The sequence below is a fragment of the Eleutherodactylus coqui genome, chromosome 4, assembly GCF_035609145.1.
Source record: "Eleutherodactylus coqui strain aEleCoq1 chromosome 4, aEleCoq1.hap1, whole genome shotgun sequence".
Classification (NCBI taxonomy): domain Eukaryota; kingdom Metazoa; phylum Chordata; class Amphibia; order Anura; family Eleutherodactylidae; genus Eleutherodactylus; species Eleutherodactylus coqui.
Window position 1 is genome coordinate 294,704,183 of NC_089840.1, and position 15,847 is coordinate 294,720,029.

The window sequence follows — 15,847 nt, forward strand, 5'->3', positions numbered from 1 at the left end:
TCTCAGCCAATCCCCTTTATTTCGTTGTCCAGAGCGGCTGGTATCGCGCAGTAATCGGCTGCCCTCATTTGTGCAGCCTGAGGGTGAATGCCCACGGACGGACTCACTATGCGTTTCCGCAGTGCAAAAACGTGCATGAATGCCGCAGCTAACAGCTTTCTGCCTGCCAATGCTCACATGCGGAATTCTACCACTGATTTCCACAGCGGGATAAAAATCGTGGCATGTTCTATTTTGTACGGATTTACGCCGCGGTAGGTCTCCATTAATATGGCATTAATTAAGACCGTGGGAATCCACGATCACTCACAAGAACGTTTTTGTTGTTAATCGCGGTACTCTCGCGACGTTGACCCGCGGGCATATCCTGCGTTGCTCGTGGGCATGAGCCATGAGGGCTGCGTTCACATGTAACATATTCTGCTACAGATTTGTGCAAGAGTCCGCATGTAAATAAGGAAGATGGAACAATACCTCTGCAGCGCCACCTATTGGATGTCAGCATTCCTTCAAATCAATGCTTGACCCTTTATACAGATCTGTAGAGCAATGATTGGGAATTGAAAGTCATGCCAGAATCGATACGCGGCCAGCCGTTTCGGGGGCTTTGCCCCTCGTTAATGTGCAGTAGGATCCGGGCTTGGCTAGTGAGAGGCCTGTGATGTACGTTGGGAAGGGTAACATCTCTCCTTAGGGAGAGCACCTAGAAGGTGAGTGAGGAGACTTACATAGCCATCCATGCTCCTCTGGGTAATATGCAAATAAGATGGAACAATAACTCTGCAGCGCCACCAATTGGATGACAGACTTCCTTCAAATCTATGCTTAACCCTTTATTGGGAATTGTAGCACACACATTTTGACAAGGATTTCAGTTATGATTTTACACCCTCATTTGAAGGGGTGCACTGAAAACCCACAGCATTAATTGACATACTGCAGATTTAAAATCACAAAGCAGGTCAGTTTTGGCTATGGGTGGATCCCGTCTCAGGGCTTGGTCACACGAGCGTCGATCCACGCGGAAAAACTGCACCTGCCAGATAAAGAACATATGGCTGGCAATGGACCTGGTCATGTGGATTTTCGTCTGCACGCGGTATGGGCGTTTTTATGCACGGAAATATGCGCGGATTGCTGTTCGTGTGATTGAGCCCTCAAAATTACAAATTGCACTGAAAATCACCATTTACAGTTGTAGTAACCTGGATCCCTCATGTGCATTTAGCCTATTTCTCTGGGAAAAATCTATGTGTGTATTTCCCAATGTAGAATCCGGGTCACTTTTCTTTTTGGTGATGCAGATTTGAAATGTGTAGATTACGGCATGGATTTCCATTGAAATCAATAAAATGCTTTAGGAAGCGAATTTAGCTGTGTATTTCATGTCAATTCTGCAGGGAAATCCGCCGTGTGAACATGACCCTATACTGTGGATTTGTTCTGCAGCGTATGGCTGAGATTTCCTGAAACCCTATGCGCACTACTGCTCCTGTAATCTGTTGCAGATTATATGGGAAGCTATACCCTGACGATAACTGTCTTCATCTTACCCATACTGCCTGCAGTACGATGAAGCCGCTCTTCACTAACGAGAAGCCTGTTTTGACGTCTCTATCTAACATTTGATTTGAAGGAAGTAATATTACCATCCATTAAGAGGAACATCTCAGCTTGGTCGGTGAAGACACTATAAAACTGATGTCCGGCTGTGCGCACTAAGCAGAGATTACTAGCCATCTCATTTTGGATGGCGATATACATTACCTTCTCACTGCTGGCGGGATCAGGATGTTCCAAGCTGTTTAGCTTTGTATCATTAGGGCCAACCGCTGGCACGGCTATACAGAACGATACATGATATTGCTGGCAGAAAGCTTTTTGTATTCCCAAAGGCTCGCCCTCCAGTCATACACTTGATTAGTCTGAGGCTGTCCTGATATCCCACCTTTTGAAATGTTGTTTCTAATTAAATCCATAAGCCCAGTGCTAGTGAGACTACAGACAGATGCTCTCACTTGAAAGGTTTAAGTAGATGACATGAGCTGGGCTTTGCCCCAGAAAGGGATGTTACGAGACAGTTGGCGTGCTTATCATTTTTAATAGGTTTCTGCACTTTGCTGTCATTATCCCTTGGTAAAATACGAGGCTCAAAGTAGCAGACGACATCCGCAGCCAACATCTGACCCGAGCCGACATATATCAGGGTGACATCAGAGGGGTTGGCGTTTCCTTTTACACACCCATGGTGTCATCTGCAAGGCATTCGTGGCTGTGTCCATCGCGCTGCGCCTCGCAGAATGCTGCTTACGTTCTGCACTTATCAATGTCAATATTGGCCCCCAGGGAGCAGATAATGTTATTGCTGGCCCCTATATCTGCGCAGGATGTATCCAGGCCTTGTGGTCTGGGGCTTTATAGTGTATGTGAGCTGATGGAATATTACAGCTCACACCAGCATCACTTACCAGTGAATGTAGTCAATGAAAGTGCATTGATTCTCATACATTCACATTTGCATAAATACGTTGTGTATAATACGCACTTAAAAAAGAATGCATCATGTTCTATTTTACCGCGCATTACACGCGATAGAGCCCTATTGTTTTCTACAGGCGCATACTAAACGCTATACGTTTATACGCAAGTTACAGAGTGGTGAACTAAAAAAGAAAGAAACGAGGAAGACCGTGTGTGACAACATGTGTGAGATACACTGTCATGCCTGCAGATTACCGCGTATCACACACATAATGTGCAGTGAGCTTGCGCTCGTGTGAGCCCGGTCTTAAGTAGTGCAGAATACATCACATTAAAGGAAAAGAGTATTTCTGTTACATGCGTGTTTTAAGAAAGGGTCAGAAGTGGTGTTGTGTCTCCTTAAGGAGAGCACCGAAAAAAGTGTGTGGAGACACCCAGGGGGTGAGTGAGTCGGGGGATGGTATAGTCTCTCCCCAAGGAGAGCACCCAGAAGGGGTGTAGGGACACCTAAAAGATGAGTAAGGGGACTTATAAGGCAATGCTAGCTTCTCTGGGAAATCTATGCAAATAAGAAAGATGGAAAAAATACCTCTACAGCGCCATCTATTGGATGGCAGTATTCCTGGTTTTATATTCCCAATCATTGATGACTTGTTATAATATGGTCACTGTGATATGAAGGAATGCTGCCATCCAATAGATGGCGCTGTAGAGGTATTTTTTCTATCTTTCTTATTTGCTTCATTTTAAAGAAAGGGTAATGTTTCTCCTTAATGAGAACACCTAGAAGGTGTGAGGAGACTTAGGCTAGGGTCACACAGGGCGGATTTGCCGCGGTTTTGCCGCAGCAGATCCGCCCGCAGCAAAACCGCCCGCGGCCGCTAATCCCGGGATTAGCCAGCCATGTGGATGAGATTTCTCAGAAATCTCGTCCACACGGGACGGCTAATCTGCTGCGGTAAATCCGGTTGAAACCGCGGCTGCGGCGGCCGCGCTTTCAAAAGAAGCAGCATGTCCATTCTTTTCTTCATTCCGCTGCGGCCGTGCTCTCCTCTATGGGAGCGCCGGCCGCAGCGCGGCCTGGCCGCTTCAAAGCCGCCGCGGCTTAAACCGCGGCGGTTCTCCCGGCGGAAACCTCGCAGTTTTTGCTGCGGCCAAACCGCGAGATTTCCGACGAAAATCCGCCCCGTGTGAACCCAGCCTTAAGGCCATCCATGCTCCTCTGGGACATTTACGCAAGTGCAATGCGGCATTCTTCAAGTCAATGTCAGACCTTTTAACAAGCCTTGTAACATTGACAGGGAATATGAGCCAAAGCCGGAGTCGCCTCTAGAAGGAAGAGAGAACCATATACATCCAGAAGGAATATTGACTCACACTCCCAGTCATTGTTAGAAGGCTTTTAAAGTCTGACACTGATTTGGAAAAATGCTGCCTTCCAATAGATGATGCTGTAGAGGCATCGCTAAACAGCACAGTGAGGGCTTAGGGCGCCTTAACACTGGCGAGAAAATCGGACGATTTTTCCCGCACTTGGAGAGTGAGTGACAACGCATGATTGTGAAACCAATGAATTTCAATGGTTTCATTCTCATTTGTAATGTTTTCACTCCTACGATGCGTTAAAAAAAAAATTGCTGCATGCCCATTCTTTTTGCGATATCGCCCATTGTTTCCAATGGGGCCAGCGGCAGCAGCACCAGCCACGGGAGAAAATCGCAATCCCCTGCTGCAGCTGTGACAGCTGCAGCAGGGGATTCCTTCAGCACCGCAGGGATGTTAGGCTGTCACATCCAAGGGTTTAACCTTGCTGTCAATGGGGCCGTGACAGCAGTGGCAGGGGATTCCTTCATCTCTGCAGGGAGTCCCCTCATCACTGAACACTATGACAGCAGCAGCAGTGTGTTCAGTGATGAAGGGACTCCCCACAGGGATGAAGAAATAAATTCTTGCATAAGTGGAAAATATGAAAGGTCTGAAGGAGGTCACGAAGGATGTCCTCTTCCCAATCAATTTTTTTTCTTCTTTCTTTAAAACTTCATAAAAATTCAGAACTTGACACAGCATAAAACTGTCCTAAGCTCAGTGGACTGATTTACGATGTATGGCTCAGCTCAGTTTGTCTGTTTTAAGTTTTGAGTGCAAAATAGTCTCAAATTTCTGTGTCTGATCATTTATTTAGATCAACAGGAATGTGTCCCCCTTCAGCTATAATTATGTGCCATCCTAACTAGTTTCATTCATTAGCCTGATGAAGGGGGGCGATATCCCCAAAAGCTCGCTGTAACATCATGTATTTTTGTTAGCCATTAAAAGGTCTCATATCTACAAGATGACTTGGTTTCTCTTACTGAGAACGATCACACATTGCTCTATTGGCTAACACCGTACCAAATCTTTTTTTCGTCCAGAAGTAAAAATCACTGGTGAACAAGCCTTGAATTGCTGTAAAGCTCATATGGTCAGCGTCCCTTTCACTGATTACTTAAATACAGCAGCTTGTTCGTAGATTTAACAAATAACATTTCTTAAACACTGCTGGCCTATTTTGAGAATAGGTCACCATCTTGGAGGACCCCTTTAAAGCAACCCTCTGGTTTCAAGACAACATTCTGCCCCGGGAGGAGGTGGGGGCGGTGGGGAGGGGTATATTGCCTGCAGTTGTTCTTTCTGCTCTCCCTCTGATCTGCCAGTTTCAGGTCCCATTTTAAGCCATCCAAGATGGTCAAAGCAATCTTCAGACGACCTAATCCCCCCAGCACACTGTACTTGCTCTCTGATTAGCCAGAGTTGCTCATGTGATCAGCACTAGCCAATCAGAGTAGTGCACAGTCTGCATTAGGTAGTTAGAAAATTGTTGCAGCCATCTTGGACTGCTGAGAACAGGGCCAAGAAATGGCAAATCGGAAAGGTGGCACAGAAGAACAACTGCAACTAATATACCCCCTCTTGTCCCCAGACTGAATTTTGTCCCAATACCAGAGGGTATCTTCAACTGTAGTATAAACACATCTATAGTGCCTTCTCACAACGAGACTATAGAACCTTTATACTGATGAGAAAACTGATGATTTTACACTTCTCCCACAGAATTATTTATCAAGATTGGCTCAAGAAGGTCCAGATATGAGTGACAAGGATACTATCATCTCACAAGAAGATGTTGGGATCGTTCCTCAGTTTCACAAAAGCAAACCCTGAGGAATTGGCCTGGCTGCCGGGTGTAGAAGACTCCTTGTTATGGCCTGTACAGACATTACAGAGTAACACAGGTGGTATGAGTTGTGAAATAAATTCTCGAGATAAGAAGTTGCGGACAAGAGATGTACAAGTCAGCATCTTAGAGTGCCATGAAGAAAACATTGTGGAGAACAAGAGCGAGCCCTAACTCCAATCTGCCGGCACTTCACAGCCCAACAGGTTTCATAGACATTCACCATGAAGATGACGACAAGATCAGTTTAGGAAGTCAGGAAGGTTATTATTTGTAAGCACTTAGATAGAAAAATGAAGCCAGACCTAAGACCGGGACTGAGAGTAATTCTGTACCCTCAGTATGTTCAAAACTGCAAGATGTCAATTAACAAATACAAATTGCCTCGGGAAAATAGAAATTATGCTTAGATTTTTAGGGGAAATTGTTTTAGTATAATTTAGGACTAGCAATAGATGAAGCTTTAGTTGGCTAAATGGGATATCTTAATTGTTCTAAGCAGTGCCTTGCATTAATTGGCTTCCATATGCAGCAATGAGCCCCTGTGTGCCTTTGTAAATGCATTATATTTTATAAGATTCTGACTTTCTCAGGGATTTTTTTTTTCTTACAGATTTTTAACTCATCCAGATGATAATATATTATTATGACCAGTAAATGCATGAGAAGTGATGTCAAATGAATTTAGATGCTTCAATGTGATTATGTGTCTAATATAGACGAAGTGATGCAACAAAACCAATGTTGTTGTCACTTTATAAGCAGATTGTTGGGATTTTGGCACAACAGTGAGATATATAGTTACAAAGTTACAAAACGTCTCATCTATATGGTAAGGCCTAAGCATCTAACTACAATGGCAGGTATGGAGCTATAGAACGGATTGTGCAGGGATGCCCTTCAGCATCAGGTGACACCTCGTTGTACATCACTGTGGACTACATATAGATGACGGGTCAATAATAAGAACTCGTTTATTTACATATTTTTTCATAATGATCTTTGTCCGTCACATATTTAAATGGCCACTCTAGTAAAAAAAAAGTTTTCATTCATTATGTAACTCTCCCCCAGTATGTATACGTTGGCTAGTATTACCTAGTGTCTGAATATTACTAGACTCCCCTTCTGTGGCTGCCTGGGAATTACATGGCTTTGTGATCTCTCAAGAAGGCATTATTGCCGTCAGCAGAACTTCCTGTATGATAAAACTGCATGGACTGTACCATACAGGCTCCTCACCAGGAGGGACAGAAGCTCCTATCACCCTACTGCTGATGATTAGAGGCTCCTGTCACGCAGTTATAATGAAGGAGATGAAAGTCCACCCTCCTCACTGTATACTTATGGTCTGTTGTTTATTTAGGAGACTATGGAGCGTAATGATAATCACATCGTCCTTCCAATATGCAGAGATGGTATTGGCTCTAGCTGGTCATGTGATGCTGTGCTGATGCATAAAAGGATTGATAGCACAGCACAGAAGAAGAGAAAGCAGGGAGAAATCCAAAACAAAAAAATGGTATCTGTTAAGCATCAGACTGGAGGCTGCACTGCATGGAAGTGACTGCAGTATACATAGGAGATGTCCAGAGCATGACAGGCAATCGGGTAATGGAGACAGGGATAGAAAAATGTATTTTTGCTGGAGTGACCATTTAAAAAACAGGCTAATCTCTCACTTGCGTATTTATCACAAGAATGGGGAGGGTTAATGATCCTGCCTGAGCCAAGATAAGCAGCTTTCACACTGAAAAAGGGGATGATTGTAGACAACTGTCACAAAGAAGAGTGAGGGGACTGGGTTATGTTGGAAGAGCTGATGATGAAACGGCTCATCTAATGTCCCGGACTCAGCTGAATGTGCTGAAAAGTCTACCTCTTTATGCTACACAGAGGGGGCTGGAAGCAGTTTTACTAAGAACTACCTCCAAAAGGCAAAAACAAACCATATAAAATATATTGAAGGATGGCATCTTGGGGATCTGCATCCTGGAAGGCCTGGTGAGAACGGCTCTGGCTGGCCATACATTTAATGCCGGGGAATATTAGTATTACATGCTCCCAGTTCATAACCGACCATGTAATATGTGGACAGGCAGGATCCGCCAGAGTGGGAGGTGCTCTTACTTAGAGGAACCACATTCCAGCTCATGATAGATGGAGGGAGGAGGGTCACAAAAAAACAAAGAGAGAAAAGATAAATACTACTGAGGGCACCACAGCCAATCTCTTCCCACCTTGTTAACAGAACCTATACCTGCAATCAGCAGCACAGCATATGTAGACAGAAATGTGAAGCAAGTCGTAGGACCACCGACATATGTGTTTCAAGTCTTGCATGAACGACTTTTACTAACATCTGGCCTTTAGTAACAGAAATGTGTTAATTGCCTAAAAACTCTGCATCTCCAAAAGAGAAAGAAACTTTCTTCCTAAGGGCGCCTACCCACTGGCGATTTTTTTTCCTGCGATGCTAAATTGCGTTTTGCGTTTTTTTCTGAAGAGCAATTAGCATAGAATGTGTTCTTGTCCATTTGGGTTTTTTTTTTCGTTTCCTTGCAATTTTTCACATAGGAACTGTCAGTTGCATATGTCTCCTTATTTTTCTCTTAATGCACCCATGATTGTCAATGGAAATGAACGAAAAAGGCCACGAAAAAGGCGCAGAAAATGTGCGAAAAACACTGCGTTTTTCACGCACGAAAATCGGCAACGCCAGTGGGTGGGCGCCCTTATGGTTTCATGGAAAGCTCTCTCATTTCCTTGGATGATTTTAATGCACTATTTTTACTAAAACTTATGCAAATCAAGTAAGCAAGTGAGCTAGTGGAAATGTATGAAACCTGCCGCTGGCCAGTATACAGTATGTGGTTCCTACTTACCTGCAAGCCGATGATCAGCTTCTTGACACTTCATACAAAACCCTAGTGTGATACTGTAAGAGCCTTGTATGAATGCGTGCAGCTCAGGCGGCTCCACATAAAGCTCTCTGACACCCCTTACTAGAAACCCGCTGTGTGATGTGGCGTTTATTTATTTCCTAAGGACAATCCTTAGCATTCCTTCCCTAAAATCCACTTCTGATAAGTGCATGGTAGCCCATTTGGGACGTGGTGAAATGTGTCCCGTTAAGCCCGCTGGTCATTATGTATATATGATATTACAAGTTTAAACGAGCTTTTTAAACGTCTGCTAACCTATTTATAATGTGAATTTTAACTTTTTACTACTTTAAATGTCTGGTCACTAGGAATCTATCTGAAGAGCAGAATACAAAGACTATTTATATAAATGTTATATTTTTATTTAATTTACAGCTCAGAGCGTTAGTTTTTCTGACATATGATTAGGTCAAGTGGTTGTCCGGTTGTAAATGTTTGCTGGTCTGTCATTACAAAAGGCTATTAGTAGTTGATCAGTGAGGGTCTGTTGCCCGGGACCCCCACTGATCAGCTGTTCTCTGGGCGGATGCATTCATGAACTGAGCTAATTTCTGCAGGAAGCAGACAGCTCCGTTCCCACTGCAGTGGCCAGGCTTGGCATTACAGGCATTCATTTCAATGCAAACTTTGCCTGTAATACCAAAACTGACCACTACAGTGAGAACAGAGCTGTCTGCCTCCTGCAGAAATCAGCTCAGTTCATGCATTGCATTAGCACAGAGAACAGTTGATCAGGAGGGCTCCTGGGCAGCACATCCCTGCTGATTAGCAATAGATGACCTATTCTAAGGATAGACCATCAATAGTTTACAACTGGACAAGCCCTTTAAATGTAGAGCAGCACTGGTATGAGCAGTGATGTAAATTACTGCCAAGCTTTTGACGTCAGGGAGTGTGCTTAGCAACTGCAATATAGGGAAGCTCCTAAAATAAGGAGTACAGTGCACTACCATTACACATTAGGTGTCTAAAATAAAACATATTATTAAAGGGTTTGGAGCATATAAAGCCCCACTTCTGTGCAGTCACCACTAGGAGGCTGATCTGTGTACAGCGGTATACAGCTCCACTGACCTGAGTAGGAGGTGCATGTTGTGCATCCGATCCCCTATTGACAAAGGCAGGTGAGATTTTAGTATGTATATGTTCTCTGCATGAAGAAAGGCAGCAACATATTCTTATCAAGTCCTTGGGAATACACAGCAGAATGTTACTCTGCTGGCTTCCTAGAAAAAAAATGGGTGGTCCACCAAAATGTAATTCACATTGTACAAATATATAGGCAGGCGTATTTTATGGCCTTGCCTTAGAATAGGCCACCAATAGTAGATCAGCAGGTAGCTGCCTCCCAGGACCTCTGCTGATAAGCTGTTTGCCGAGTCAATGCGCTCGTGTACGGAGCTGATCTTAGCAGGAAGCGGAGAGCTCTTTTCCCACTGCACTGGCCAGGTTTGGTATTACAAGCAAACTTCTCAGTGAAGTGAATGGAAACTTTGCCTGTAATACCAAGCCTGGCCACTGCAGGGGAAACAGAGCTGTCTGCTTCCTGCAGCATTCAGCTAAGTGCATGATCGAATGAGCAACATGAACAGCTGATTAGCATAGATCCCAAGCCGTGTACATCATTAAAAAAAAAAAAAAAAAATTGTTTTTCCCACAACATTGCTAGGCGATAATGCGGGAACCCACAGCCTATCTGCAATGTCAATTTCGGAATGGGCTGTGCGTCGAACGGCTTTCATGTAAGCTGTTTGCTGCGGATCCTCCGTGCGGACGCCGACCGTGGATTCAGCTACAGAAATCCAACTGTAAAAAGCCGGCCTTAAAGGGGTTGTCCAATTTAAAAAGCCTATTTTCATAGCCTTACTAGGGAACTGTGCGTTATTAAGGGGGTCTTCTGTTCAGGATCCTGCTGGACAGCAGATATAAGGAGGGTCTCTCGCGCTGCAGACCCCGCCATGAGCTGACAGCTCACTAATGTAAATGGCTACAGTGTAATACTTCATTTCCGTTGCAGGGAAATTGAACCCTTCGAGCCTCTCACATGAGTGTATGCTGCCGCCTATTATGCACGCGGTTATTGCGCATGTAATACACAGTACCGATCTCACATTGATTTCCAATTGTGAATCTCACACACAGCATGCAAAATAGATTGCAGCACGCACTGTCTTGGCACATATGACGCGTGCATACACGCCAAGATAGTGTATGGGGATTGTCGGTGCGCAGCTAGTACACACGTGATTGCGCACTTGCTGCATGCTACCATGCATGAGATACGGCCGCTGTGTGCAGCAAAACCCGATCATGTGAAAAAGACCTTAGGCCTCTTTCACACGGGCAACAGCGATATCACGGCGAGAAAAACCACAGCTGTGTTCTGTCTGATATTGCTGTTTTCTCGCGGCGATATCATGATTTTGAGGCGCTACAAAATTGCGCGGCTTTGTAGTGCTCTTTTGCAACAGAAAGGAAGGCTCCATAGGGAAACATGGGCTACATTACATCGCAAGTCGCAGCTGTATAGGGAATGCTGCAAATTTTTTTTCTCGCAATCTAGCAGCCTACAAAACATTGCTCATGTGAAGGAAGCCGTTGGAAGCACGGGCCTCACATACATGCGATTTGTAGCGCTGTCGCATCGGAAGAGAAACACACGATTTTGTCACCTGTTTGTAAGCGGCCTTAATTTTAGGTTTCCGAACAGATTCCAGCTGATCGATGGAGTCCCAACAGCAGACACTTCTGGATCAGCTTGTCAAGTGGCCCATCTGACAATTAAGGACTGTCCAAAGTGCAGAGCCTCTTCAGCGGCTTACAGTCATACTTTAGGATAGTCGACAGCTAAAAGAAGCTGTTAAACCAGTTTGTATAATGCGGTTTCACGTCTGCGTTGGGGATTCTGCTTTCCTGTTCCATTCGGGGAGCAGGAAAGGGGAAGCCTGGCGGCCGAACAGCGCTGGTTTCAGTGATGGAGGTTCTGACGTAGATGTGAATCGGCCCAAGAGTACAGCGTGCTGCCGCCGGATCACTGAGAATCAACAACCAGCAAGTCGAAAATGCCTTACAATAGTTAAAAAATGTCCACTCTTACAAGTTCTGCAAATGTCTCATACACTTTGATGTATCAGCTAATCGCCATTCAGCGACTCTGCTTTCTGTTAGTGAATAGAATCATTCTTGATTACATTCAGAGGCTGAAAACCCCATCAGAATTAGTAGATGTGGGATTGCTATAATGGACCGAGCCGTGACAATGCTATGCGCACAAACCTCTCCTGGCCTGACTTTTTGTCACAGTGTAACGGTGTTGTGTACCTGAGCGCTACGCAGTGCATCCCCGCTGCAGGTCGCAGACGCATTTTACCACTAAGGCCTCATGTCCACGGCAGGGAATCCAGCGCTGCCGCGGCCAGTGAGCCGCAAATCGAATCCTCATTTGTTAATCCATTTGCGGACGCCCATGTCTCTCTGTGGGCGGCTTGATTTGTGGATCTCTCACGCAGATTCGCAAGTCAAATTTGGGCCCAACTGCTGAGCTGCACCTGTAATTGTCATTGTTCCCAGTTGCAGTTAGCAGTAAAATACATGCACTACCGGCGGCTGAGACGCTCCATGCATGAACACCCTTAGGGCTCGTTCACACGGGGGCATGCAGGTTTCAGCTGCAATAAAAAAAATCGAATATTCCCTCTGTATTTCGTCCTTTCTGTGAGCGCTTATTGTTTAGATATGCAAATGCACAGATTTCTTGTGTATATACGCAGGTCCATTAGCTTCGATGGCCTATTTCGGCATGTAATGCGCACCAAAATAAGACGTGTCGCACGACTGACTACAGCAATGTAAATCAATGGGGATTGAGCACAGCGTATTACAAATGTCAACGAGCCGCTGACTGTAGACTAACAGTGTTTTTTCAGCCTCCGGATGTGAACCGGAATGCTTTTATTCATTGACAGCAGGCAGGAATTTGCAATAATTATTGAATTGAACCAAAAACCCATTGATTATGATTTATATACATAGTGACGGACAACCCCTTGTATGACCCCCAAATACAGGTAATGACCACATCCAGGCTTTTTTCCGTAGGGGTGGAATCATTCTCTTCTTTGGCGCTGATTCCGCATACATATTACTAAGTCATCTGTGTATGTGATTATTTTTCAGTCTTCACCAGTTTAGTAACTTATGCCTGTTGTCTGCAGTTTAAGAATGTGTAAAAATATTATCAAAGCAGCAGTAACTGTGGTCTAGTAACAGCAAGCAAAAAGTGGAAGACCACAAAGACTGTTAAATAGGAAGAGCGAGAGCACAAAACTGTGTTAGGGGGCTCAAAGTGAGGGAATGGGGGTCCAGGGAGCTGCGTTTCGTACTCCTCAGGTGCCACGTTCCTGCGCTGTGTCCTCATGAAGTTGGCGCACGCGGCGTGACCCTTTCCAGGCGCATGCTTTTACATAGAGATGAACTGCAGAGGAAGTGCGCAGAGCAGTCTGAAAGTGTCATGCTGTGTGTGCCCCAACTTCAAGGGGGCACAGAGCAGGAATGGGGCACCCGATGCATATGAAACGCAGCTCCTCGGACTCCCTGCTCCCTCAGCTCCATAATGTAGTTCTGGGGGTTCTAATGTGATGACGAGTTCCCTTTAAGCTATAAGCAGGATATGACAGCGATTCAATCACACACAATGTACAACGGCTACATTTGTTGCATAGCACACGTTTGGTAAGTACAAGCACAAGCGGATCATCCTGATTCATTATGATCCCTTGACGAGCAGACGGGTCCATACAGAATAGACTGGGAGACACTGGACTCAGATTAAGAATTTATAAAGGAAAGAAAGTCAGAAGGGTATTATTAGTATCGAAAGCTTAATAAGTTATTAGTATTCTATTCACTGGGGGGCGCTGTGTCACCTAACTCTGTAGTACTTTCATCACAACCTGCAAAGGGATTGGCATGTATAGATGTTCCAGTAATGCAGAAGAAGGGAGCAGAGCCTCGCATGGCAGAGAAGTCACCCCAATATGAAAGCTCTACATTCTGCTGCTATGATGGGTCGTGTCTTGCTGTTGTCTAATTAGGTACATCTGGGTGCGTCTTGAATACATTAGTGCCTGCCTGACGTATTAGTGATAGATATTCTGGGACTTTCTGTCCTGGAAACGCTGAGGCTGCGACTGGTAGAAATCCTACTTGAACCGGACCAGAGAATCTATTTATTGAGGCTTCTGAAATCAGGATTATGTAACTTATGGCTTGTAAACTATCGGACTTTAAGATCTGTCACAAGTTTTCTTCACAAAATATTTGAAATTGTGTTTGATAATTATTTTAATAAAGAGAATTTTCATGCATCACAATCTGTTGTCCTGTCATCTCGTTAGTTAATCATGTTAATAATGATGTGGATTTTGGTGCAGATCTGCAGTAAATTCCACCTGTTCAATGTGAATTCCACTGAGAGGGTGAAACCTGCTGCCACACCAAGATCTGCAGAAAATCGTCAATGTGCAACGCACCCTAAGAAAAAAAAAAGAATTAAAGGGGTTTTCCCAAGACATAAAAAAAGCTGTTAAAAGGACTTAAAATGAACACATAAGCTGCAGGCAGTCATTGTGCAGGTTATCGCTCAGCCACTCGCAGCCTTAGAAAAGTCACCTCCTTGAACCAAGCTGTGATAGTGGGAGGGTGCGTGCTGAAAGGGGTTGTCCAGGGTTAGAAAAATATGTCTGCTTTCTTTCAAAAACAGTGCCACCCTTGGCCATAGGGTTATGTCTGGTATTGCAGCTCAGTTCCCATTTATTTTAATGGAGCTGAGCTGCAATACCGCATGCAACTCTATCGAAAAGGTGGCGCTGTGTTTGGAAGAAAACAGCCATGATTCTGTAACTCTAGAGAACCCCCTAAGTGCCAGTATTGAACCTGGCAGCGTGGTGCGTAATAGAGTTGATGGCTGATTAGATCATGGGTCACCTGTGATAATGTGGATAATACCCCCTACTTCTGACCAGACTGTATGAAGAGGGCTGCTATAGTTACATTTTTAAGATAACCATTTTTTCTACATTATTCGGCACTGACACCTTGAAAAAGGGCCCTAAAAAGAAGCCGTGAAGAGCTGAATGACAGGGACCTATTCCTAAGGATTTCTTCACACCGCGGTTTCATATGCCAGACCTAATCTGAATTGCGCTGGAGGGAGATAAGCCAAACTTCTTATCAGGTACTTGCCTCCTAATGAATCTGGCACATTTTTGCCTGTCCATTTATACCTGTTAGAGAACTTTTACACTGAAAGCTACTCGTTCAGATTGTCGCAGTAAATGCCGGCAGCAACTGAACGCCGAAAGATAAATTCAATTTCTATAGGCATGAATATCAAACGACAATCGGCTCATGCAGACATTCAGTCATTCGTCTATGAATGGTGGCCTACTTACACAGGCGGCCAGATTGATCTCCGGCCCGCTCCACCTCCATTCACTGAGTGATTCTGGATCCTGTATGGAAGGACTGATGATCGCCGGGATGGTAGTGGTCCCGTGTATAACGGCCCTTACGAGCTGTGTTGTGACTTATCCCTGTTTCTGGCATAAATTACTGTAAATCAGACGCACCATCTCTGGCCTCGCCCCACGTGCTAAGACTTGCCCATTTTTGGAAAAATATTGTAAGTGGCAAAAAAATTGCAAGCGAATGCAGTTGGCACCAAAATGTACAACTTTTTAATGCCAGTTTACACCTAATAGAAAATTGCCCCCATTCTTTTTAGCATCCTTAGAGTACGGTTTAGCGGGCTGCTGACGCTCGGGGTATCTGCACCCTTAATGGACATCAGCAGTCCATGGAAAACAGCACAGTTATGGCTCTTGAAAGGTGACGATATAAGAACTGCAATATTATCTGGTTGTTGGGGCCCAAAATTGGCCGGTAATATAAGGATTTAGATTTAATGTTTAGTTCTACAAATACACTTTATTTAATGTGGTTAAGCAAGTGGTGCAGAAATCAAAATAGGGTCAGGAGTGGGGAGAACCGTGTATTTCAGGCTGTTTTACATGCCCTGATGCCACAGGTAAGGAGATTTCAGCTAAGGTAGGCTAATTGAAATGAATGGGGTGGCAGTACAACTGTACAACCTCTACTCCGTTCCCTTGGAGACCAACCAGACCCCTGTTCTAAGGATGAGTGGGGG

At 44.6% G+C, this 15,847-nt stretch overlaps 1 protein-coding gene across 2 annotated transcripts in view; it reads left to right on the forward strand.

Moving 5' to 3' along the window:
* RBM20 (RNA binding motif protein 20) overlaps nt 1–9,175 on the forward strand; it is a 273,263-nt gene extending 264,088 nt beyond the window's left edge. For both annotated transcript variants that reach the window (XM_066601410.1, XM_066601411.1), the window contains one exon: nt 5,572–9,175. In XM_066601410.1, the coding sequence (XP_066457507.1) occupies nt 5,572–5,682 (111 nt within the window). In that variant the 3' untranslated portion in view covers nt 5,683–9,175. The remainder of the gene's footprint in view (nt 1–5,571) is intronic.
* Nucleotides 9,176–15,847: the final 6,672 nt, after the last annotated feature.